The following is a 27,901-nucleotide window of genomic DNA, read 5'->3' on the forward strand; positions in this document are numbered from 1 at the left end:
GAGCGTGGTTTGTGAGGACCGGTGAAACAAGGCTTAGAGTGATGACTTACCAGGCCCCACCACAACGCGTCTGCGTAGGTCTCAAACTGGTCGTTGTCCTCTTTCTCGGCCAGATAAACCAGGAAGGACGCCAGGATGAGGCAGAGGAAGCCAATGTACCACGCTGTGATCAGCTCCTGCAAAAACGTCAAGGTGTCAGGAAGGACTAAACAATATACTGTAGCTCCTTCATTTAGTTCAGGGACAGAGTATCGAAGCAATAATACTTATGAGCAAGGAAAACCTTGCTTTATCAAATCAATATATGCCAGGTACCGCGTATTTACGTTATGACCAGAGTACCAAAGCAATATTAACCTAACCTTTTACACTCGTGGAAATCGGCCTATATGGAGAGGGACGAATGTAAACGTTTCTAAAAGAAGGACTATTAAAAGCACAAGCATTCTGCATGTCATCCTTGTAACTGCGGATCAAACATAGCGATCATAAATGTTGATACTGTACATCACATGAGCTTTTAAATAAGGAAAAGTGAAGTGCACATTTGGACTAACGGGGGCGTGTGGTTGGTTTGTATGGTATTTATTATAATCCTCAACGTGTCATCTTTCAGAACACATTGATTTACAGCATTTCCCTCACAACAGCAAAATGTGTAGAAGTGGCCTAATCAGTGGCAGGAATGGAGTCACTGTACAGCCACTGCATTGCAATTTAGGCACTTATCAGTGACAAAATCTGACATTTTCAACCCTTTATGGGATGACACTGGCTGTGAGTGTGGAAAGGGATACAAAGTCAAAAAATAAAAAAATAATGGTTGTATGGAACAAGAGGATGGGAGTGTGGTTACATTGGATTTATAAATGAATGAAATTGCCAGAGGAGTCATACACTAAGAATGAGTTCCTATAGTCTAAATGGACAGTCCAACATCTCCAAGCGTTCCCAACACCCGTTCCTAAATGTGTATTAAAGTATTTATTGCACACCGTATCATGTCCCAAAACAATTGATGCAACTAAGACATGTCATCACTGTTATATTCACCTACGTGATCAAATATTGAGAGAACAGAATGCCACAGCTACATGAGGTCATACACTGAGTGCACAAAACATTAGGAACACCTGCTCTTTCCATGACACAGCTTTCACCTGGTCAGTCTATGGTCCCTTTTTTGGTGTCACCTGTTAAATCCACTACAATCAGTGTAGGTGAAGGGCAGGAGACAGGTTAAAAGAAGGATTTTTAATCCTCGAGACAATTGAGACATGGATTGTGTATGTGTGCCATTCAGAGGACAAAATATTGAAGTGCCTTTGAACGGGGTATGGTAGCAGGTGCCAGGAACACCGGTTTGAGTCTCAAGAACTGCAACACTGCTGGGTTTTTCCACACTCAACAGTTTGCCGTGTGTGTCAAGAATGGTCAACCACCCAAAGGACATCCAGCCAACTTGACGCATGTATGGGAAGCATTGGAGTCAACATGGGCCAGCATCCATGTGGAACGCTTTCTACACCTCGTAGTCCATGCCCCGACAAATTGAGTCTTTTCTGAGGCCAAAAGGGGGTGCAACTCAATTATTAGGAAGGTGTTGCTAATGTTTCGTGCACTCAGTGTACACGGTATAGTAAACACTATTAGTCCATTGATTAATCAATATAAGAACAACCTGATGTAATAGGTTTGACCTACAACTCACATACACAGAGGGACCATGTCCTCCAATAAAACGGTCAACCCAAAGAATGAGGTTTAGGAGTAAATACCTCCTTTAGTGACGTTCCTACATGAGGGAAACAAAGGTCAATATCAATTGTCAAAGTGCTGTAAAACTCAACGCTTTGCTATTGATGAGAAACAACCCTTTTATTGGGCATCACTGAGCAGCGACTAACACGATAAAAACCTGTCCGTAAACCCAAAATGCATAAACTAAAAGTCCGATTTTGTACCACAGGAAATTCTCTGAAACCAAATGTGTTTTTCAATCCAGCAAATGTTGTAACCTAGAAATATGTCAGGTTATAATTTGGTAAGAAAAGATCCAGTGCTGGATAGAGTATCAGGTCCACTTTGTTTGAGGGACTGGTGCTGAAGTCAACACAAGGAAATACTGTGGTTGGCTACTCTGAGAAATGGGCACTTTGCCCCTCTTCAAAGAGAATGGCATTCCCTGGCATTCCCTATCATTCCGGCTGCTGAGGCAGCTCCCCCTGTTATCCATATTTAACCATATTTAACCATGGGGATGAGATGGAGAGAGAGACAGAATTGGGGATGAGATGGAGAGAGAGGGAGGAGGTAAGCGAAAGGGAGAGAGACAGAGGGCAGAATAAGTGACAGAGAGACAGAGATGAGATGGAGAAAGATAGAGAAACAGAGAGAGAGAGTGAGAGAGAGAGGAAAGAACGAGTGATTGAGGGGGCATCCTGGATGTGAAACATCAATGTGTCAAAATAGTCATGACCCTGACAGATGGCTGTGTGGAAAGAGGCACAGCTCAACATCACAGAGACAGACATGGTGGTTAATTATCCCTGATTCCTTGGCTTATCCATTCAGTGTTGGGATTTTTTTTTACACCTAAAAAGGACACGTAGAAATGTACTGGGTTTTTCTCACTGACACAACAGCTTCCCTATTCCCCATGTGGCAAGCGCTGGTTTAGAAAAGACGGGAAACTGCTGAGACGACAAAAACGAACTAGCAAACAGAATTAGTTGGGCTAAAAATAGCCTCCACTTTCTGGGCTGGTTCACGTGGATTTCTGTACCAGGTTTGTGAGGACACAACGTGTAAGAGAGCCTGCATCAGTCATTGATAGATCATAGTCTACAATGCGTTCAGAAAGTATTGAAACCTCTTTTGTTTTTCCACATTTTGTTACGTTACAACCTGCATTTTAAAAGGATTCAATTGAGATTGAATGTGTCACTGATCTACACACGATACCCTATAATGTCAGTGGAATTTTGTTTGTAGAAAATGTTAGGAATTAATAACAAATGTAACGGTGAAATGATTGAGTCAATAAGTATTCAACCCCTTTGTCATGGCAAGCCTGAATAAGTTCAGGAACAAAAATGTGCTTAACAAATCACATAATAAGTTGGATGGACTCAGTCCATGTTCAATAATAGTGGTTAACATTATTTTTGAATCACTACCCTCTCTCTGTACCCCACACATATATATTATTGTAAGGTCCCTCAATTGAGTAGAGAATTTTAAGCACAGATTCAACCAGTGAAGTTGTTCAATGCCTCACAAAGAAAGGCACCGATTGGTAAATGGGTAAAACAAACAAAAAAAGCAGACAATGAAAATCCCTTTCCCTTTCAATCAATATACCAAATCATTATAAAGATACTGGTGTCCTTCCTAACTCAGTTGCTGTGTAGGAAAGAAACTACTTAGGGATTTCACCATGAGGTCAATGGTGATTTTAAAACAGTTACAGAGTTTAATGGTTGTGATATGAGAAAACTGAGGATGGATCAACAACATTGTAGTTAATCCACAATATTAATCTAAATGACAGAATGATAAAAAGGAAGTCTGTATAGAATAATTATATTCCAAAACAGGAATTCTGTCTGGAACAAGGCACTTTTTAGGATAAAACTAAACGGAATAAAGCTAAGCACAGGTGAAATACGAGAGGAAAACCTGGGAAAACCTGGGAGACAAATTCAACATCAACAGTGTTTAGTTGTCTGTTGCTTAAGATGCAACAAAATTACAGCCAATTCTGAATGAAAAGTTCTGATACCGAAATCCCTAATTTCTTTAACATTCCCTAATACCTCAACCCTTGCTCTATTTACGTGAAACATGCATCAATCACATGCACGTGAGAAATAGAACCTGACTGTTAACAGATCATAATCACATCAATAAATTGGTTATAACAAACTCCGAACACACGTGACAGCAAAATGGATACAGATGTGACAAATAAACTCGAAACGGGGGAATGTTTACTGGTTGCTCAGGAGGCAAGGGGGAAGTCAGATGTGTGTAATACATTTGAATAGTTGCGGAAAGATACTGGAGATCAAGAAAAAGAAGGTAAGGAGCAAGCGTTGTGTGTCAAACAGGTGCTGTTAGATTACAATATAATTTTTCGGACCATTTGGAACAATGTAAACAACACTAAATAAATCATAAGTGTACCAGTGAGTCTGTTGTAAGCAGACTAAAAGTAGTTGCATTCATTTGTGAATGTAATTTCCGAAATAGATCTGTTTATTTATTGTTTACACAAATTATTCAAGGGTCCCTTGATTGTATTTCAAATCATGAATGACTCATATCCTGTATGATGACATGAACGAATGAATGATTGATTGATACAGTACTGTAGCCTATATAATAAGTATTGAAAAATACAGTGCATTCGGAAAGTATTCAAACCCCATGACTTTTTCCACATTTCGTTAAGCTACAGCCTTATTCTAAAATTGATTAAATAAAATAAATCATCATCAATCTACATACAATACCCCATAATGACAAAGTGAAAACAGGTTTTTTTAATTGCTTGAAAATTTATAAAAAATATAAAACAGAAATACCTTATTTACAAAAGCATTTCAAGTCCTTTGCAATGAGACTCGAAATTGAACTCAGGTGCATCCTGTTTCCATTGATTGTACTTGAGATGTTTTTACAACTTGATTGAGTCCACCTGTGGTAAATGTAATTGACTGGACATGTTTTGGAAAGGCATACACCTGTCTATATAAGGTCCCACAGTTGACAGTGCATGTCAGAGCAAAACCCAAGCCATGAGGTCGAAGGAATTGTCTGCAGAGCCCCGAGACAGGACTGTGTCTGACAAGATTCTCGGGTCTGATGAAACCAAGATTGAACTCTTTGGCCTTTATGCCAATTATCACGCCTGGAGAAAATCTGGCACCATCCCTACGGTGAAGCATGGTGGTGGCAGCATCATGCTGTGGGGATGTGTTTCAGTGGCAGGCACTGGGAGAATTGTCAGGATCGAGGCAAAGATGAACGGAGCAAAGTAGAGAGAGATCCTTAATGAAAACCTGCTCTAGAGCGCTCAGGACCTCAGACTGGGGAGAAGGTTCCCCGTCCAACAGGACAACGACCCTAAGCACACAGCCAAGACAACGCAGGAGTGGCTTCGGGACAAGTCTCTGAATGTCCTTGAGTGGCCCAGCTTGAGCCTGGACTTGAACCCGATCGAACATCTCTGGAGAGACCTGAGAATATCTGTGCAGTAACGCTCCCCATCCAACCTGACAGAGCTTGAGAGGATCTGCAGAGAAGAATGGGAGAACTGCACAAATACAGGTTCGCCAAGCTTGTAGCATCATACCCAGGAATACTCGAGGCTGTAATTGCTGCCAAAGGTGCTTCAACAAAGTACTGAGTAAAGGGTCTGAATACTTATGTAAATATTATTTAAGTTTTTAATATTTTATACATTTGCTAAACAGATGAATGAATACTGTTATGGGGTATTGTGTGTATATTGATGAGGGAAAAAAACAATTTAATCCATTTTAGAATAAGGCTGCAACATAACAAAATGTGGAAAAAGTCAAGGGGGCTGAATACTTTCCGAATGCACTTTGTTTTAAGACTAAACAGAATGCGCTCTTAGGCCTACAGCTCGTTGGTGGTTATACAAGGCTGCTATTTTAAGCCTACTAATGACAATGACATGACTTATTATTATTATTATAATAATAATAAATGATGATCATAACAATAGCAATAATAACAATAAGTAGATCAATAAAAAATAGGATTTATTATAAATATTATTTTTAAACACTAAATAAATTATAAATAATACTAAAGATATCAGTAGGATATTAAACAAACACTCAAACAGGCAACATGAGCAGGATCTGTCACTATATAGATATATATGGATGATTTATAAAGCCAGGCTCATTTAACAGTTAGGCTATTGATTATAGACTTAATTCAGTTTGGGTTTCTTCTCTTCTTACTTTTCTTAGACGATTAAGGCAAGGGATGTTTTCTCGTCTCCTAACTCCGCTGCTGCCACCACATCATTATTCTCAACACCAATATGCTGGTGAACTTTGCTATTATGCACACAGCAACATGGAAGGTTCTCCCGTCTCCACAGAGGAACTCTGGAGCTCTGTCAGAGTGACCATCGGGTTCTTGGCCACCTCCCTGACCAAGGTCCTTCTCCCCCGATTGTTCAGTTTGGCCGGGCGGCCAGCTCTAGGAAAGGTCTTGGTGGTTACAAACTCCTTCCATTTAAGAATGATGGAGACCACTGTGTTCTTGGGGACCTTCAATGCTGTAGAAATGTTTTGGCACCCTTCCCCAGATCTGTGCCTCTACACAATCCTGTCTCAGAGTTCTATGGTCAACGTCTTTGACCTCGTGGCTTGGTTTTTGCTCTGACGTGCACTGTCAACTGTGGGACCTTATATAGACAGGTGTGTGCCTTTCCAAAACATGTTCAATCAATTGAATTTACCACAGGTGGACTCCAATCAAGTTGTAGAAACATCTGAAGGATGATCAATAGAAACAGGATGCACCTGAGCTCAATTTCGAGTCTCATAGCAAAGGGTCTGAATACTTATGTAAATAAGGTATTTTTGTTTTTTATTTTTAATACATTTGCAAAAATGTCTAAAAAAATGTTTTTGCTTTGTCATTATAGGGTATTGTGAGTAGATTGACAACTTTATTTAATTCATTCATTTTAGAATAAGGAAGTATTGTAACAAAATATGGAAAAAGGGGTCTGAATACTTTCCAAATGCACTGCATATTATGAGGTAATCAATTAGCAACAATATGCATTAAGCTTAGACAGAACACCAGTAAGAACACTCCCAACCACCTGCCTTGGTGCATTCTGCTCATACTCCCAAGGCTCTGTTAAAGATCAACTTACAGTAAAAACACACTGCCTTCATCATTGTTAATATATTAGATCACGACAAGGCTGCACAGCAATCTAGCTGTTCGATCTCACAGACAGACAGAAGAAAGACACGGTGTGACGAGCCAAATTCAATAAGAGGAAATAGTCCATGGCCGCTTCGGCTTCTGTCTGTGTCAGACTCCGGACCTGATCCATTTAGCCCTGACACTCCTCTAACAGAAGATCCCTTTAGGTTCACTGCACATCACCGCCCTCTGCTGTTTCTCTCTGGCTCTCTATGGGGATTCTGCTGCTATGCATCTCTGGGACTGGGAGAGGGAGACACTCTTAATTCTCAATTGAGAGTGCTCCATTTATCAGACCAAGTGTGTGTCCTGAATGGCACCCTATTCTCTATATGGGGTACTACTTTTTACCAAAGCCATATAGGTCCTGGTCAAAAATAGTACACTACATATGGAATAAGATGCAATTTGGAATACAAACCTAAACCTCATGAGCTTTTGACAAATTGGAGGGTACATTTAGTCATAGTGGGTATGGGATTGGTCACAGCATGTCTTGTGGAGAGCGCGATGATGAGTGTGTTGTTTTCTGTGCTACGGATGTAGTAGAACAATCTGAGGGCCGTAATGTTTCTAGAAGTTATTATTTGTTTGAGCAGCCTGTCAATCAATCTGGTTAGGGGGAGGGGACAGTCATATGGCAGTTTGATCAACGAACTTGGATAAATACACTTGACATGTGGTATCAGTTGACTTGACTTGTCTGTGGAAGCACAAGTCCAGATACTGGATTTATAGACACATGCTGCAATGTGGGCAAAGAGCCAGATTGGAGTGGCGAGGTACACGCATCAGTTCAATGAATCAAATCTCACACACGTGCACACATAGATACACGTGTACGCACACACGCGAGCACCCACCCAGGCATTTATTACCTTGCTATGAGCGTAAACAACAGATCCCAGGAGTTTCCAGGTGCCTCCACGGCGGTCCATCCGGATCATGCGCAAGATCTGCAGGAACCTCAAACTCCTGATAGCAGAAGTAGCAAAGACATTCCCCTGGGTTCCAGCCGCCAGCACAGAGATGGACGCAATCAGAACCATGACGTCTGGGAAAGAAACATTTTACCTTTATTCGTGTGCATATATATATATATATATAAAACACACACACACACACACACACACACACACACACACACACACACACACACACACACACACACACACACACACACACACACACACACACACACACACACACACACACACACACACACACACACACACACACACACACACACACACACACACACATATTCAGACACACCCCCCTTCAAAAGTTTGGTGTCACTTAGAAATGTCCTTGTTTTTTAAAGAAAAGCACATTTTTAGTCCATTAAAATAACATCAAATTGATTAGAAATACAATGTAGACTTTGTTCATGTTGTAAATGACTATTGTAGCTGGAAACGGCAGATTATTTATGGAATATCTACATTTTCAGCAACGTTCACTCCTGTGTTCCAATGGCACTTTGTGTTAGCTAATCCAAGTCCATCATTTTTAAAAGGCTAATTAATCATTAGAAAACCTTTTTGCAATTATGTTAGCACAGCTGAAAACTGTTGTTCTGATTAAAGAAGCAATACAACTGGCCTTCTTTAGACTAGTTGAGTATCAGCATGTATGTGTCATGTTTTGTCATATATTGTCTTGTCCTTGTGCTTTCCCTTCTGTTCGTTTCCCCCTGCTGGTCTTATTAGGTTCGTTCCCTCTTTCTATCCCTCTCTCTCCCCCTCCCTCTCTCTCTTCTCTCTATCGTTCCGTTCCTGCTCCCAGCTGTTCCTCATTCTCCTAACTCACTCATTTACTCTTTTCACACCTGTCCCCTATTTTGCCCTCTGATTAGAGCCCCTATTTCTCCCCTTGTTTTCCGCTTCTGTCCTTGTCGGATCCTTGTATGATGTTCGCTGTTCTGTGTCCTGGTCTCGCCCTGTCGTGTTTTGTCTTCTTCAGATGCTGCGTGTGAGCAGGTGTCTTAGTCTGCTACGGTCGGTGCCTTCCCTAAGCAACCTGCAGTCTATGGTCGAGTCTCCAGTCAGTCCTCGCTACTACGAGTGGATTTAAGTTTTTCCTGTTTTGTTTTCTCCTTGTTATATCCAGGATTATTTTTTTGTCTTATACTGGAATAAAGACTCTGTTTTCGTTAAGTCGCTTTTGGGTCCTCATTCACCAGCATAACAGTATGGGTTCGATTACAGGCTCAAAATGGCCAGAAACAAAGCCATTTCTTCTGAAACTCATCAGTATATTCTTGTTCTGAGAAATTATGGCTATTCCGTGTGAGAAATTGACAAGAAACTGAAGATCTCGTACAACACTGTGTACTACTCCCTTCACAGAACAGCACAAACTGGAGTGGGATGAGTTGGAGGCCCCGGTGCACAACTGAGCAAGAGGACAAATACATGAATGGGGCCATGTATCGTGAGATTTTGAGTGAAAACCTCCTTCCATCAGCAAGGGCATTGAAGATGAAACGTGGCTGGGTCTTTCAGCATGACAATGATCCCAAACACACCCCCGGGCGTTTGGAAATTGCTCCCAAGGATGAACCAGACTTGTGGAGGTGTTCAATTTTTTTGGGGCTGATTTCTTTTGATTTTCCCATGATGTCAAGCAAAGAGGCACTGAGTTTGAAGGTAGGACTTGAAATACATCCACAGACACACCTCCAATTGACTCAAATGATGTCAATTGACTCAAATGATGTCAATTAGCCTATCAGAAGCTTCGAATGCCATGACATCATCTTCTGGAATTTTCCAAGCTGTTTAAAGGAAGAGTCAAGTGTATGTAAACTTCTGACCCACTGGAATTGTGATACAGTGAATTATAAGTAAAATAATATGTATGTAAACAATTGTTGGAAAAATTAATTGTGTCATGCACAAAGTAGATGTCCTAACCGACTTAGCAAAACTATAGTTTGTTAACAAAATATTTGTGGAGAGGTTGAAAAACAAGTTTTATTGACTCCAACCTAAATGTATGTAAACTTCCGACTTCAATGTAACTAAAAAAGGTAGGGCCGTGGATCAGAAAACCAGTCTGTATCTGGTGTTACCACCATTTGCCTCATGCAGCGAGATACATCTCCTTCGCATAGAGTTGATCAGGCTGTTGATTGTGGCCTGTGGAATTTTGTCCCACTTCTCTTCAATGGCTGTGCGAAGTTTCTGGATATTGCCGGGAACTGGAACAGGCTGTCGTACAGGTCGATCCAGAGCATTCCAAACATGCTCAATTGGTGACATGTCCGGTGAGTATGCAGTGTCATGGAAAAACTGGGACAATTTTAACTTCCTGGAATTGTGTACAGATCCTTGTGACCTCATTATCATGAGGTGATGGCCATAAAAGTGATTTGAAATGACTTAGGAACTGTGCACACTTGTAGACACTCTTTAGTCCTCTCACTCAAACTCTTGTCATTTTTGTTGTCTTGTTTTGCACCTACCCCACATTTTCCAGGAATATTCTTATGTTACTGAATGTATCTAGAGTATTTTCACATTTCTTTATCAACAAATGCAGCTAAAAGTACAGTAAACATAAGATGCATATCAAAATGAACAGTGTAATGTTTGGATTCAGTCTTGTGTCAGGTGTACTGCTGTCTCCTCAACATTGATCTAATAATTTCCCCATATTCTCCAAACTGTTCCCTTTTTAATTGCTACCATGCTAATGCATATGCATTTTATATTTCTCTGTAAGAAACATTTAAACTTAGCCCTAACCATATAGATCAATTCCCACGAGTGTGACGGGTTAAGTGACCACTAGTAGACAGTTTTATCTCACTGACGACTCAGAACAGGCAGGGGTGACACAGAAGACCACAGGGGTGACACAGAAGACCACAGGGGTGACACAGAAGACCACAGAGGTGGTTGCTTTCAAACTCACCGATCACACAGAAGGGCTTGCGGGAAAATTTCAGACGGCCACTCCATCCTCTGTATCTGCAGCAGCATCCGGCGGCCCATATCCTCACGATGTACTCCACACCAAACACTACGATGGTGACTATTTCCTAAAGACAAAAGGCTTCCTGTTATCACAGAGGTGCCCATGCATATTACATATTATGATACTGCTTTGATATATACTTTAATTTTGAAGGTTGTCAAAGTTATTTTGTAAGTGGATTCATATGATATTGTATATTACATGTGCGTATATAGCCAACTGAGCTAAACAATAAGCAATACGGTATGAATAGGTGATCTAATGAACAGCGAATACATGCCATTCACCCCATGTGTCTGTGTTGCTGGTGTGTTTTTTGTTGTTGTTACGTGTGCATTCTACATTTTACATATCACTTCTTTCTTTTCTTCGCAGTAGTTACCTGGCAAGAATATAGTTACTTGACATGCATCACATTTGGATAGACAGTACCCAAACACATACTGGTATAGCAGGGGTACTCAACTCTTACCCTATGAGGGCCGGAGCCTGGCGGTTTTCTGTTCTAGATGATAATTAATTGCACCCACCTGGTGTCCCAGGTCTAAATCAGTCCCTGATTACATGGTAACAATGAAAAAAATGCAGTGGAACTGGCATCAAGGTCCAGAGTTGAGTTTGAGGGCTGTACAGTATAAATGATCTATCATGTTTTTTTTCTTCATTACTATTATACAATATGAGCTTTTAAACCCCACCCCTCAGCTACTCTCAGTCCATCCCATCCATCTCCATAAACCGCCTTCTTTTGATTTCCATGTGTTATATATTTTTCAACTTTGCTGTTTGACATAAATTCTTAACCTTTCTAATCACATAGTATCCACAGCTTTTAAAGTTAAAGATTCATATTTTTATATTGTTGATTGATTTGACTATGTCTTTCCAAATCTCCCAACAGTGCTATTTGTAGGGTACATTTTAGGTAAATGTGATTTTTCAGCCATTCAAGAACCCGTGACCAGAAACGAGCCACGTACTGGCAATACCAGAATCAGTGATCTAATGATTCTGTCTCTCTACAGCAAAATCTGCAGAGCTGAGATGGTTGTATGCACCCTATACATCAGTGTTACTTATACATTTCATAAACTATACAGTAAGTGGGAGACAAAGTTCCTACCAGTATGTACAAGGCATCTTCAGAGCTCTTCTCATACTCCTTAATGGTGGAAAACACAGAGAGGACCAGACAGGAGAAGACCAGCAGAAAACTGTGGATAACAAGATAAGAGAAAACATATTAAGGTCAATCTGTACCATGTCCAATCCAATCAAAATACACTTCAATTACAAATAGTCTTCTGTCTCCACCGATAACAACTATAAGTACCCCTATATACCACAGGCAAGTCAATAAACCTGCAAGTAATACCAATTTCACACACTGAGAGGTCTGATGGGGTTTCAGAGGCTTAACAAATTCAATTGATTAATATGGAATTGCTGAGCTTCACTGTATCCCTCTCCCAAGTCATGAAGAGACATATGAGCTATTGTAGGAGATACAAGAGATTAGTATGACAGTAGACGGTTAGGAACCCAAGAGGGTTTGAGTCCTATAGATCAGAGCTGGGGAGGAGGGAAAAAGTCAATATGTCATTTTTCACTCTTTGGTGAAATAGATTTAAATGGTGAGTAGTGGGTGTTACAGTAGACAGTGATGTGAAGGTCGGGGTTGGGGTTGGGGCAAGGGGGAGACAATGACATTTGAGGAGAGGAAGCTAAACTGAAAAAGGCAAAGGAAATAAAATAAGAAAAATATTGAAGACAGTATTGGTATTTCCAGAGTACTAGACCACAGGTGTAGAACTTTCTGGTAAAATAAATAAATAGTGAAACGTCCACGTCTGTTTTGGGATATTACAACAAAAAGTCATGATAAACACCGAACATTGTTTCTTTCCCCCCAGACGTCATTACACTAGCGATAGTACAGCAGAATATGTACTGCAGAATATGTACTGCACTTTTTTTTACCATGCTGCGCTCCTCAGCTCCGTTTAGTCAACAACAACAAAAATAAATAAATGTGCCTAGAGCGACCAGTGGTGCTTTCACCTTATGCAGATCTAAGCTTTACATAAACACATATTAAACCAAAATGGATCCAAAATAGAGCCCCCCACCCCCACCCCATAACAATTGCAAAGAACTTTCCCATTACTCGTTGACACTGCTTTGGCAGATACAGTGGCTTGCGAAAGTATTCACCCCTCTTGGCATTTTTCCTAATTTGTTGCCTTACAACCTGGAATTAAAATGGACTTTTGGGGGATTAGTATCATTTGACTTACACAACATGCCTTCCACTTTGAAGTTGCAATATATTTTATCTTGTGAAACAAACAAGAAGACTAAAAAAACATAACACTTAAGTCAATACTTTGTACAGCCACCTTTAGCAGCAATTACAGCTGCAAGTCTCTTGTGGTATGACTCTATAAGCTTGGCACATCTAGCCACTGGGAGTTTTGACCATTCTTCAAGGCAAAACTGCTCCAGCTCCTTCAAGTTGGATGGGTTTTGCTGATGTACAGCAATCTTTAATTCATACCACACATTCTCAATTGGATTGAGGTCTGGGCTTTGACTATAGGCCATTCCAAGACATTTAAATGTTCCCATTAAACCACTCAAGTTTTGCTTTAGCAGTATGCTTAGGGTCATTGTCCTGCTGGAAGGTGAACCTCTGTCCCAGTCTCAAATCTCTGGAAGAATGAAACAGGTTTCCCTCAAAAATGTCCCTGTATTTAGCGCCATCCATCATTCCTTCAATTCTGACCAGTTTCCCAGTCCCAGGCAGATGAAAAACATCCCCACAGCATGACGCTACCACCACATGGATGGGGTTCTCGGGGTGATGAGAGGTGTTGGGTTTGCACCAGACATAGCGTTTTCCTTGATGGCCAAAAAGCTCAATTTTAGTCTCATTTGACCAGAGTACCTTCTTTCATATGTTTGGGGAGTCTCCCACATGCCTTTTGGCGAACACCAAACATGTTTGCTTATTTTTGTCTGGACACTTCTGTAAAGCCCAGCTCTGTGGAGTGAACGGCTTAAAGTGGTCGTATGAACAGATACTCCAATCTCCGCTGTTGAGCTTTGCAGCTCCTTCAAGTCCTCTCTTGGCAGGTTTGTAGTGGTGCCATATTCTTTCATTTTTTTAATAATGAATTTAATGGTGCTCCGTGAAATGTTTAAAGATTTGGATATTTTATTTATAACACAACCCTGATCTGACTTCTCCACAACTTTGTCCATGACCTGTTTGGAGAGCTCCTTGGTCATCATGGTGCCACTTGCTTGGTGGTGCCCCTTGCTTAGTGGTGTTGCAGACTCTTAGGGCCTTTCAGAACAGGTGCATATATACTGAGATCATGTGACACTTAAATAAAGTCCGTCTGTGTGCAATCTAACTAATTATGTGGCTTCTGAAGGTAATTGGTTGCAGCAGATCTTATTTAGGGGCTTCATAGCAAAGGGCGTGAATACATATGCACGCACCATTTTTCCGTTGTCCATTTTTTAAATAGTTTTTGAATTTTTTTTTTTTTTTAATTTAACTTCGTCAATTTGGTCTATTTTGTGTATGTCCATTATATGAAATTCAAATAAAAATGACAGGTTGTATTGCAACAAAGGCAAGGCACTGTAGCTGCTACTTTGAAGGTTTTCCGTGCAGTGATAGAATCTTCTGGCCAGTATCAATACACTTATTGTAAGTTGCTCTGAAGACTTTCTAAGAGCGTGACTTCATTGTAAAATGTCAAATGACTTCATTGTAAAATGTCAAATGACTTCATTGTAAAATGTCAAATGACTTCATTGCAAAATGTCATATCCTTCAAGGACATTGAGCGAGACATCTGCTCGGAAGTATCTATTATGACTGACAATGCTTGCCTTGGCACATCGACGTGTGACGCAAAACATTACAAAGTAGGGTAAATGGATACTTGCTCGTCACCATGACAGAGGCAGAGTCCCAAAAGGCATCCTATTCTCAGATTTATAGTGAACTATATAGGGAATAGCATGCAAATTGGGATGTAACCATATAGTACAGCCAGTTCTCTAGCAAGCACATAGTCGCTGCAAGATGATTCCTCAGGCCTCCCAATAGGTCACTCGACTCCTCGGAAACAGTTGTTGGGTATGTCATTAAAAAAATCCCACGTCAGTGTGTTTACAGTGTCACCATTTGAAAAGTAAACTGATGAATCATTGGATGAGCAGTGCTATGTCAAGGACGACTAGAGAATAAAAAGTTAGAACACTAGTTAAAACCTGTACATAAAATCCTTTCAACTTTTTATAAGACTCTATGAACATTTACAATGGCTTGTAATAACTATGTGTTATGTTTATATGTAGCAACATTTCAACTGAATCAAAAATGCCTGCAGGCTAGGAGACCTGGGTTCAAGACCCACAAAGGGTGGTGCAATGTAACTGTTTGCTACAAAACATTTAAAAACCGAAGATCGTAATTACTTGATCTTTAGAAACACTTGTTTTGGGATTTCCATATTTGAACCATACAGTGGATCAGTTTACAGTGAGCATTTTGGTGTGGGTCAATTCAGATAGAAGTGCAACTGAATACAGACATAGTGAACACTGTATTAAATGACTAAGAAGAGATATCTCCTCTAATTTTAGCCCATTGATTCTGAACAGATGACATTGGTTGACCTGAGGGCACTGGACACAGGAAACAGCAGATTGGATATCCTTGACCCGGTTTTGATTGGAGTACACTGAGTACACCAAGGTGGACAGCAGATTGGATATCCTTGACCCGGTTTTGATTGGAGTACACTGAGTACACCAAGGTGGTCACCTTCTCCTGGTCGTATTCATCAGGGCACACCGTAACAAACTGTTTTGCACGGTAAAACGGAAACAAGCGTCTTATTGGGCAAGTTCAGGTAGTTTTGATTCCATGTTTCAGTCTGTTTGCTTCCACTTGGTGCCTATTAAGAATCTTACATTTGTCTTTGAAAACACTGTCTACTGTATGGACCACATCCAAGAAGATAGAGGCTTGGATGTGAAACATCAAATAACTTGGCACAGATGCTGGATGCTATGTGCAATTACACAAATAAAATCTAAAGATAATGGATCGGTGCACTGCCGTCATTGATAAACAGATCCTTTTCAATTTTTTTCATGACCAGCCAGATCAATTCATGTCCCCCCGAAAAAGAGATACTGTGGCTTTACCATTCTCCAGAAGTGCACACTCCTTCACTCCCCTTCAAGCATTTAAAAGCCTTAGCTTGTTGCAAGTTCAGCTGGAGGGAGATAATAGGAATATAGCCTAAAGCTCTATAGGCCATGCTCTGTTTCATGTCTGGGCCTGCTCCTCTGTAAAGGATGACTAACAGGGTTTTAACAGATGGGGCCTTTCCTTTTGTATCACTTATCTCTGCCTTAGCGTATTAGTCAGGGTCCTAGAGAATGGTCTCTCTTTCTCTCTCTCTCTCCCTCCCTCCTTTTATTTGTATTTTTTTTCTCCCTCTTTCGGTCTTGTTTTCTCTCCCTCTCTATCTCCCCTCTCTGTTATCTTTCACCGGGCTCTGGTCATTGATAAACCACTTCCTCTGACTGTTTCTGAAGTAGTAGAAGGCTGTTCTTTCTCTCTGACAGTGCCGATGGGGTGAGCTAAAGTAAGCAGTCACGCCCTCTCGCCTCGGGCTCAGACAGATTCTGCCAGACAGGCTGGAAGAAATACAGCCCACTCAGCAGCAGCAACAGAATCAGTACCGTGGCAGCAACAGCAGTAGCACAGGGAGTACAAGGATCAGGAGCCAAAGGAAAAGCCTGGCCTGTTTCAGACCTGCTCCACTCCATCCCTGCCAGCCCCGAGGGGAGGAGGGGGGGGGCAAGGGGAGAAAGAGAGAGAAAAAAAGAGAGTGAGTGCACTCCACACAAGCCCCCACAGTGCTCCAGTTCCAGTCCACCAGCTAGGACCTCGGGGGACCAAAAACAATATTTCAACTCAACGCACCAACAAAAATAACAGACAGCTGAAAATCCATCACCCCCTCAGCAGGGTAGCCCTGCAGTGTTGTCTCACTTTGGTTTGTGTGTGTGTTGTGTTGTGTTGTGTTGTGTTGTGTTGTGTTGTGTTGTGTTGTGTTGTGTTGTGTTGTGTTGTGTTGTGTTGTGTTGTGGTGTGGTGTGGTGTGGTGTGGTGTGTGTGTGTGTGTGTGTGTGTGTGTGTGTGTGTGTGTGTGTGTGTGTGTGTGTGTGTGTGTGTGTGTGTGTGTGTGTGTGTGTGTGTGTGTGTGTGTGTGTGTGTGTGTGTGACTTCCGCCCATGAATGCGTTTGTGTGTGTCTGTGCACAAATATGTCAACACAAATACGTGTGTATTCGCATGTGTGCGTGTATCAAATGAAATTGTATTGGTCACATACACTTATTTATCAGATGTTAGTAAGGGTATAGTGAAATGCTTGTGTTCCTATTTCCAACAGTGCAGTAATATCTAAGAAATCACACAAATCTAATAGTCAAATGATGGAATAAAGAAATATACAAATAATTGATCGAGCATAGGGGTGTTTGTTTTTAGTCATCCCAGACATCAATTTTGACCTGTGGCACTGTCTGTGGTTAACCAGGTGACTGGGTGAAGCAGCAATAAATTACTGCAGCTACAGCCACAAGCTCCTGGCTGAGTCCACTCAGTAAGCCGAGCACTTCTCCGCCGCAATGTGCCATGCAAATGAGTTCATGGAAAAGCTCTCTCCATCAGGGAATACGAGCGTCGTGTCAGGTTAAAGGCTTGCGCTCCCATCTTAGCACAGCGACTCTAGCGAAGCCTTGGATTGCATTTGAGGACACCGAGCTAATTGGTGCCACCGCCAACGTTTCTGTCTGAAGTATTTTTGTACATGTCGAACACAAGCCCGGTTTAAAATGGAGGCCCGCTTTGAACTCCGAGGGAGTGTTGCTCGCTGGAGCGATCGATCGGCTAGGTTTGGTGCTGTGAGGTTGTTGTAGCATAAGCCGGAAGGTGGAAATGGAGAACGTGGTAGTGAACTGTGTAATCTGATGTTCAAAGACTAACATGGGGAGGATTCATGAAAAACAAAGCACTCTGTACATTGAATCGAAGGCTAGTTGTACGATAGGTTTGTTTTGGAAAGTGTTGTAGTATCAAGATGCATTAGGTGTACAGTGTATATATATACAATGGGGCACAAAAGTATGTAGTCAGCCACCAATTGTGCAAGTTCTCCCACTTAAAAAGATGAGAGAGGCCTGTAATTTTCATCATAGGTACACTTCAACTATGACAGACAAAATGAGAAAAAAATGCTGAAAGACCCAGCCACGTTTCATCTTCAATGCCCTTACTGATGGAAGGAGGTTTTCACTCAAAATCTCACGATACATGGCCCCATTCATTCTTTCCTTTACACGGATCAGTCGTCCTGGTCCCTTTGCAGAAAACCAGCCCTAAAGCATGATGTTTCCACCCCCATGCTTCACAGTAGGTATGGTGTTCTTTGGATGCAACTCAGCATTCTTTGTCCTCCAAACACGACGAGTTGAGTTTTTACCAAAAAGTTATATTTTGGTTTCATCAGACCATATGACATTCTCCCAATCTTCTTCTGGATCATCCAAATGCTCTCTAGCAAACCTCAGACGGGCCTGGACATGTACTGGCTTAAGCAGGGGGACACGTCTGGCACTGCAGGATTTGAGTCCCTGGTGGCGTAGTGTGTTACTGATGGTAGACTTGTAGACTTGTTACTTTGTTCCCAGCTCTCTGCAGGTCATTCACTAGGTCCCCCCGTGTGGTTCTGGGATTTTTGCTCACTGTTCTTGTGATCATTTTGACCCCACGGGGTGAGATCTTGCGTGGAGCCCCAGATCAAGGGAGATTATCAGTGCTCTTGTATGTCTTCCATTTCCTAATAATTGCTCCCACAGTTGATTTCTTCAAACCAAGCTGCTTACCTATTGCAGATTCAGTCTTCCCAGCCTGGTGCAGGTCGACAATTTTGTTTCTGGTGTCCTTTGACAGCTCTTTGGTCTTGGCCATAGTGGAGTTTGGAGTGTGACTGTTTAAGGTTGTGGACAGGTGTCTTTTATACTGATAACAAGTTCAAACAGGTGCCATTAACACAGGTAACGAGTGGAGGACAGAGGAGCCTCTTAAAGACGAAGTTACAGGTCTGTGAGAGCTAGAAATCTTGCTTGTTTGTAGGTGATCAAATACTTATTTTCCACCATATTTTGCAAATAAATTCATTAAAAATCCTACAATGTCATTTTTTTTCTCTAAGTGGGAGAACTTGCACAATTGGTCTCTGACTAAATACTTTTTTGCCCCACTGTACCAGGATTCCCCAACTGGCGCCATGCGAGCCAAGGTGGTTTTATTTGGCCCATGTTTTCTGAGCACCAAAAAATAAGATTTTTTCTTGAATTTTCATTGTTGGACATAAAACACCAGGCAATCAGCTCCAAGGGTTTTGGGAAATCTGTTCCCAAGAACTGTATTTCCACTCATACGAGAGAGACACATGATGATATGTAAATGTGTGCAAGGTTCAAAATTATTACGTTTTAATCAAATATTATATCTGTTTGGGCTTCTTGCGGTCAATTTGCAGTTTACAAATTATTTGTCGTTATGTTCCGGCCCCCCCAACCATGCACTCAAGAAAGAAATCGTCCCGCGGTTGAATCTAGTTGATGATCTCTCATGTATCCTGAACAAAAATATAAACACAACATGTAAAGCGTTGGTCCCATTTTTCATGAGCTGAAATAAAAGTTCCCAGAAATGCTCCATGTGCACAAAATTGTTTACATCCCTGCTAGTGAGCATTTCTCATTTGCCAAGATAATCCATCCACCTGGCAGGTGTGGCATATAAAGAATCTGATTAAACAGCGTGATAATTTCATAGGTGCACCTTGTAATGGGACAATAAAAGGGAACCTCTCTATCAATAAAATGTGCCGTTTTGTTACACAACACAATGCCACAGAGGTCTCAAGTTTTGAGGGAGTGTGCAATTGGCATGCTGACTGCAGGAATATCCACCAGAGCTGTTGCCCGAGAATTGAATGTTAATTTCTCTACCATAAGCTGCCTCCAACGTCGTTTTAGAGAATTTGCCAGTACATCCAACCGGCCTCACAACTGCAGACCACGTGTAATCACACCAGCCCAGGACCTTCACATCTGGCTTCTTCACCTGCAGGATCAACTGGGAAGGAGGAGAGGGGGTGCTGAGGAGTTTTTTCCCCCATTGGTTGGACCTGTCTCCTAAGTGGGTGGGCTTCTGCCCAGTCATTTGAAATCCATAGATTAGGGCTTAATGAATTTATTTCAATTGACTGATTTCATTCTATGAACTGTAACTCTGTAAAATTGTTGAAATTGTTGCGTTTATATATATTTGTCAATATATGTTGTGACATGGATCAATGTTGTCTGGCATAAGCTATAAGAGCAAAAACCTTGAGGTGATGTGCATTTGAGGTGTGTGTGTGTGCCCTCTCCTTGACACGGCCACCTCTGAGGACAGAGAGGCATTATTACATCCCATGACAAGGCTGTCATCAATATTCAGGCTTGCCTTGACCTCTCTGACCATATGATGTTAATATCAACAACAATAAATATAGATCGAGGCTTCTGACTACACTTAAAGGAAAATTTGTTTGTATTTGTTAGTGGTATTTGATTCACTAGTCACTAGTCCAAAAATGTTGAGAATTTTTGGGGGAAGAAAAAATTGACTAATGGAACAAATACCAAAAGATTTTGGAGTTTTCCTTTAAGGGAAAACAGTATGCCTTTGTCCCAAACTACACCCTATTTCCTACATAGTGTACTACTTATGACTAAGGCCAATAGGGCTTGGGTCAAAAGAAGGGCACTTTGTAGGTAATCGGGTGTCATTTGGGATGTAAAGTATGACTAAGACAATGGAGGTTAAAACCAAAACAGGAAAAGTTCTGAAAATACCTCCATGAAAATTGAATCCTGCTGTTACAAATAACAGCCTTAGGAAAACCAAATGGCCAAGAACATTGTAGAGAAATTAATCATTTTGTTAATCAAAATTATATATATATAAAAAATGTAACTTTTAGTGATATCTCAAATTACTGGTGTAATCCCACCGAGTCATGACACTCCATTTCAGAACTCTTTCATTTACTGAGGATATTGCCTTCTACTCACTTTCTGAGCATACAGCCATCTATAACTGTGATATAATTTATTCCAATGGGAAAAACACCATGTAAATAAATAATACCATCCATCCAAATACTTTAGTAATTCTACTCTGTGATAAATATATTCATATTCAAAACTCATTAGTCAACAGTCCTCGAGCATTCACACCCCCTTCATCTGTAAGCAGCTGGTCGGAGATTGAGGGATGGCTTAAAGATATGGCTTCTTCTAAAGGGAAGCAGACTGTTTTATATTCCTGAGCATGCTGAAGTACTCTCGGGCTCGTGAATCTACAAAACACCTCAGATGTGGCTGGCCATGGAGTGCACTCTGTGTTTGAATAGACAATCAGCTGTGGGGTCAACATTGAGGTGTGTGTATGGGTGCAGGGTAAGTTACTTTCTAAATGTAAATATGTTACAGTTACTAGTTACCTGTCCAAAAACGTTAAATCTCCAAACTCCATAACATAATCTGATTACTTTCAGTTAATTTTGCATTACTCTTGAAAGGCATTACAAGAAGACAAAACGGATCCATCAAATGCATTTTTGTGTAATCAGAGTGGTCTCTGAGTTGTCGTCAAACCGGGTAACCCGCTATTTCCTGACAAACCTGGAAATGTCACTCTAAAGCATACACATATGTCTGGATATGTTTAGAGCTTTTATCAACATGAAAATTCAAGCCTGATGCAACCTGAGCCCTACATTAAAGACATTTTAGGAGGCAAAGCCCAAATCATTTCACTGATACTGTATCCAATACATAGGTTATAGGCTCATTACAGACAATAGAAAACATAAAAGCCCATAGATGTGGCTATGCTCTCTTGGTAAGTACATTAAACAAGTTCCAGTAATATTTTGGAGTGTTTTATTTATTTTTATTTTATATTACTAGGCAAGTCAGTTAAGAACAAATTATTGTTTTCAATGACAGCCTAGGAACAGTGGGTTAACTGCCTGTTCAGGGGCAGAATGACAGATTTGTACCTTGTCAGCTCGGGGATTCAAACTTGCAACCTTTTGGTTACTAGTCCAACACTCTAACCACTAGGCTACCCTGCCGCCCCGTGGACAGTATTACTGTATTGTATTATTTGTATTATTTTATATAGACTTGAATTAAACACGCGATGCACGCGATGCTGGTGCAGGCCTTCAAAGTTACAATTCTAGGCTTGCAATTTAGAGTTTAATTTTGAAATATAATATGGTCTATAAAAAAAGGCTTATGCACTATCTTAACTTTCATAATATTTTGCCTGCTGTTGTGCGACGTGGGTATTACCTCTTTCTCTCTGTCTTTGCTTCTTTCCTTCCTCGCTCTCAACAGTTATCCTTATCTTCATCACTGTAATGACACGCTTGAATACTATAGGTCTATAAAAAGATGCAGACGGGTTTCTCTTCAAAAAGAGTGATGGGCCAAAATAAATCACTTCTATTCTATAGCCTATCGCTATTGTGCGTTTTCTCTTCTTTCAAACAGCAAGTTCTTTTGGCTGCTGTATTTAATAAGACATGTCATGTGTACAGCGCTTTCATTACAGAGGAAAAATAAATACAAATTACAATAAAAACGTCGTACATGTAGAATTAAGGCAGGTAAAATAGCAATAGTAAGGTAGGTGCACAATACATTTTAGATTGGGATCAGGACTATGAAGAAGACTGTAGAGGTGGATTTTAAGGCCTGTTTTAAAATTTCCGATCGATGGAGAGGCTCCGGGATGGTCAGGGAGAGCATTCCATGGGTGAGGGGCAAGGAAGCAGAAGGCTCATACCCCCATAGCTCAGAGATGTGTCTTGGTGACTTGAATCAGTAGGGTGTGGCTAGAGCGGAGAGTGCACTGTGGCTCGATGATTGAGTTGAGGTCGCTGACGTAGGTGAAGCTCGATCCATTCAAGGCATTAAATACAAGCATGAGAATTTTGTAGTCGATCCTGTAGTTGACCGGTAGCCAGTGGAGTTGGCCCAGGATCGGTGTGATGTGGACTGTTCTGGATTATTTGGAGCCTATGTGGTGATTTGGCAGGGAGGCCCCAAAACAGCACATTGTCAATCAGAGAGCAAATGAAGGCGTGGAGGAGTTTCTCTGCATCTGGTTGGAAAAGAGTGATGGTATATATTTTAGATTGATTTTTTTTTAAATATTTGTTTTATGTGGGCATCGAAGGAGAGAGAAAGATCAAACTTGACTCCTAGGTTGAAGATGACATATGGATGACCTGGCCGTTGATTGTACAGTGGTTGCTCAACTACAAGTTTTGAGATTACGCTGGGGGATTTAGAGGTCATTTGTGGTTTAGTATGGTACTCTGCGTCACTGCTTCATTGCTCCAGACCAGCGCAAGGGGGAGTTAGAGCACAGCTTATACTTTCGGGTCCCAAGGCGCTAATGTGTATTTAACTGACAATGCATGGGTGACATAAAACCAAATAGAAACTGATATGTGTTCCCGACTTCAAAATTGAATTTCAATTAACTGAATGATGAGGATGAAGAAGGTGATTGAATTTAGAACAATAGTGTAAAATTTGCTATTCCGCTGTCCTGCACACGCACACCCTGAAAAAAACAATTTTTTTTTTTTACTACTCGTCAGTATTACTTACTAAAACTGTTGTTACACTAAGGTTTTTATTCTAAGAGAAACAAAAATGTTCAATAATATTCAATTATGTGTTGACTGAATATAATGAAGTGATGTCTGCTAAATAATCAAGTCGATGGCGTAGTCATATAGCCTCGGCACCTACATAAAGCTGAGTGACTCACTCATTCACTCTTTGGATCAAAATAAATAAGTACCAACATTATTTCTGATAGTCTTTAATTAAGAAATGTTTTGGTTATCCTGACCTGGACACCATGTATTATAATATCCCATTATGGGCTATTAGCAGGACTATAGACTCTTGCACAAAGTATCAAAATACAGAGAGGTGTTGGCAAGGCAATTGGTCAGCATTAAGTGGTGGCCTCCTGAGTGGTGCAGTGGTCCAAGACACTTTCGCTCACTTTAGGTCATTCGTAAACAAAATAATCTCAAAATTATAATTATTTTTTAAACAAGCCATAGAAAGTTGGTTGCAATTTCAGTTTAATCCTTAAACTCAAATATACTAATCGATTTAAAAAAAACTTTATTGGCTGTACTAGATTTTCCGTTCCTCCTGAACGCCCTAATCTACTCACTTAAATTGTGATCTTGGTCATGGTGCATGGTGTTGTTACAGCATAATCAAAGTGAGGACAATAGGTGATCTTCTGTATACTTATGGCCTATAGTTAGCTGAAAGTCACACCTTTCCAGTACTCCTCACCCTGCCCCATAACTCCACCCTTAACACAGTTACCATTCAAAAAAGAGCTGTTTATCCAAATAAAAATGACATTGTGACCAAAGAGAACAGACAAAATGGACATTGTTTTCATCAACCAGCTTCTTTCTATGGTGCCACCCATTCCAGGGTTAGGACAGTAACCACCAGAGGACTTGAAAATGAACCGGAGCTGAGAGGATCACCAAAACTAGAGGTATTTTGGTTTCAGTGCATTTTCTTAAACAAATATGTATATACCCTATCAATGTGTAGTCATACTGTGTAATAAAATTAATAATTAAATAAAGGTTAAAAAAAATGTAAATTTCTAAATAATTGTGTACGAAAAACGGGAATGTGTTGTTGCAGAGCGTACAACCATGCCGACAACCATGCGTGGAGATCAGTGGACAAAGAGCTGGACAGCGGGCCACACACAAAAAAAGCATGGTTGCCAAGAAAGCGGTTCGTTTTGCTAGATTCTTAAAATGTGTACACAGCATGTGTGTGTTAGAGTTAATTCTTAATTGATCTACCGTTTCTATCATAGGCCACTGTAATCGATGGGGGCTCAGGACTGTACCATTCTATTCATCTGATGAAGGAGCACATGGATCAGATTCAAACTTTGAAGACTGAGTCGAGACTGAATCGAGTCATTGAAGGCAGACCAGCAGAAAGAGAAACATTATCTGAGGGTAGAGATACGGGCGGCAGCTGACGCATTGGTCCAGAGCCAGGCGGTATTGGCAGAGAGTCACTCGTCATTGGCGGAGAGTCAGGCGGAGAATAATGTTTTGAAGAGGGCGAGAAACGAGGTGGAGTCACAATCCATGCCGGGCACACCTGTGAGCTCTGGAACTCCACCTCCAACAGGCAGAGTCAACATACCTGGCGGGTTCGTCAGGTCGTCGGTTCACACTGACATTTCCATTCCTCTTCTGACAAAATAACTTGACAAACTGCTCACCAGGCACAGCAAGGTCTGTCTGTACCATTATGCTGTTCTGCTATTCCAAGGATGTGTAACCGAAGCGAGATACCACGAGTGGACACAGAATACCAACTGGGATGGATCCCGAGGCAAATGTGGCTTACCAGTGAATTTCCAGGTGTTCATCATTAATACTGTGTCTCAGAAGTTTCTGCCCAAGACTGGTGCTACCCGGAAAAGCATTAAAGATGCTTTAAAGATTAGTTAAATGTGAGTTAATGAGTACTTGAGGTCACCGAGAAAGTCTGGACATGGCCTGCTCTCCCTTATGTAAGAAATTAGGCACTTTACCATGTTTACTACAGTATGTACTGTAGGCTGTTTACTTGTCAGACTGCACAGTAGCCTAATAAACAAATGCAAAAACTATCTTCAATATGCCTTAAATGCTTTATTATCCAAATGTTTAAAGTGTGTGACCTCATGCAACCGCAAAATGTTGGATAAAGCATATACTGTACAGTACTGTATCTCTTCATCAGCATCTGTATTCTATAATAATTATAAAAATACTCTTTCAAAATGCAGATGTTTATATCGTTATGGATCCATAACGAATTCCTATGGGAATAAATATCACTGAATGACAGAACTATTGGAACAAAGTAGGCTAATGAAGGTAAACAAATAGTTGCTTACTGGAAAATACTCTTTCTAAATTAATGAAAGAGACAGCATTCAGCGGTCAAGACAGCGCTGCTCTCAGACAAGCATGGGGACTGGTCTTGATAAATCAAGATTTGTATTTTCCCTGAATCTTGGATAGACTACAATTAAGGTGTGGAAATGTTAGGACTATTTTGCTCTTACTATAGTACTGTAGCTTACTCCCGACCAGACACGTTGTTCAGCGCCATTATTGGCTATTAGCAGGACAATAGACTCTTGACAAGAAGGAGGATAGGGGGAGAATTGTATCGTCAAATGTATTTCTAAGTTAGGTTGGCTGTATCACAACCGGGCGTGATTGGGAGTCCATTAGGGCAGCACACAATTGGCCCAGTGTCATCCAGATTTGGCCAGTGTAGGCAGTCATTGTAAATAATAATTTGTTCTTAACTGATTTGCCTAGTTAAATAAAAGGTCATGTTGTACAGCACCATATTTTCCTAACCCTGAGGGTTTTCGTTTTTTTAAATAGAAACACCATAATATTAATCACACTAATAAAGCTAGATATCTTAAAATGAATCCCATATACTATGTTCTGACAAAAAAACTTTTATGAGGTCGCTGACGTAGGCTTTTGGTTTCTCTCCCTCTAAAAACAGAAATAAATCATTCTAAATAAACTTATTTACAAATTATTAAGAATGTCTGGAGGGTCATGTGACCTACAAACGCAATGGTCAGAAGACTCTGAAGCTCCTGATGATAATTCCTCATTCTATATTTTGTTGAGGTTATCTACTTCAAGGTTTTATACTTTCTAGTGTAAATGTTGGTGGAAATGTCTGGGGCCAAGAAACATACGGGTTCACCCACCAAAATGGCAAACAAACGCCAGAAAACTGAGGTTACTAATGATCCTAGCTTTAGCAATGCCATCGCATTAGCTTTAGCTGAACAACAAGAGAAGATGAGGTGGTGGTTACACGTGCTGTTGGTGCAGCAATTCAAGGAGTGAAGGAACAAGTTGCTACCTTGCAAGATAAACTGGACACCCACGTGGGATCAGTTCGAGCATTAATAGAAAAAGTGGATCACATTCAAACTGAGCCAAAGGGCCTAAAAGGAGGTGAACATCTGCATTTCTGAACTTGAGAAGATGCGTTTCAAAATGGCGTCGCTTGAGGTTCAAAACAGACGCAATAACACAAGGGTCACGGGGCTTACTACAAACCGGGAGGGAGGTGATGCAATTGCTTTCCTGCAACAAATGGATTGCGTCAGGTGGTACTACTCCGATTCAAATGGAAAGGTCCCACAGGATCTACAACCAAAATGCAAAGAAGGACAACCCCAAGACCATCGTCTTCAAGGTTTTCAGATACCAAGACCGCAATGCTATTCTACAAGGAGTGCGGGAAGCAAGAAAGAATGCGCCCATCCAAGATGCCGGGAGAACCATACGTTTTGTGCAGACTACAGTGCCTTCACAAATGAGTGAAGGAAAGCATTTGAAGATGTCCAGAGGGTGTTGTACACGCAGGGCGTACCCTCTTTTCTGATCTATCCCGTTACCCTGCGACTTACTTTCAACGGACAGCAGGTTGATAAGGAGGCGGAGAAAGAAACGGGAGCACCTAGGCGCTAAAGACGCAGTTAACCGGGTAGCTAACGTTTAGTTGACTACTCAACTCTTATATACAGCGGGGAGAACAAGTATTTGATACACTGCCGATTTTGCAGGTTTTCCTACTTACAAAGCATG

General features: G+C 40.9%; 1 protein-coding gene across 4 annotated transcripts in view; it reads right to left on the reverse strand.

Annotated features, from left to right (window-relative positions):
* LOC124003382 (potassium voltage-gated channel subfamily KQT member 2-like) overlaps nt 1-27,901 on the reverse strand; it is an 84,841-nt gene that overhangs the window by 41,945 nt on the left and 14,995 nt on the right. For all 4 annotated transcript variants that reach the window (XM_046311581.1, XM_046311579.1, XM_046311583.1 and 1 more), the window contains exons 2-5: nt 12,098-12,188; nt 10,912-11,038; nt 7,869-8,044; nt 51-176 (exon numbers count right to left, since the gene is read on the reverse strand). In XM_046311581.1, the coding sequence (XP_046167537.1) occupies nt 51-176; nt 7,869-8,044; nt 10,912-11,038; nt 12,098-12,188 (520 nt within the window). The remainder of the gene's footprint in view (nt 1-50; nt 177-7,868; nt 8,045-10,911; nt 11,039-12,097; nt 12,189-27,901) is intronic.

Source organism: Oncorhynchus gorbuscha, linkage group LG18, assembly GCF_021184085.1.
Source record: "Oncorhynchus gorbuscha isolate QuinsamMale2020 ecotype Even-year linkage group LG18, OgorEven_v1.0, whole genome shotgun sequence".
In the NCBI taxonomy this organism is placed as follows: Eukaryota; Metazoa; Chordata; class Actinopteri; order Salmoniformes; family Salmonidae; genus Oncorhynchus; species Oncorhynchus gorbuscha.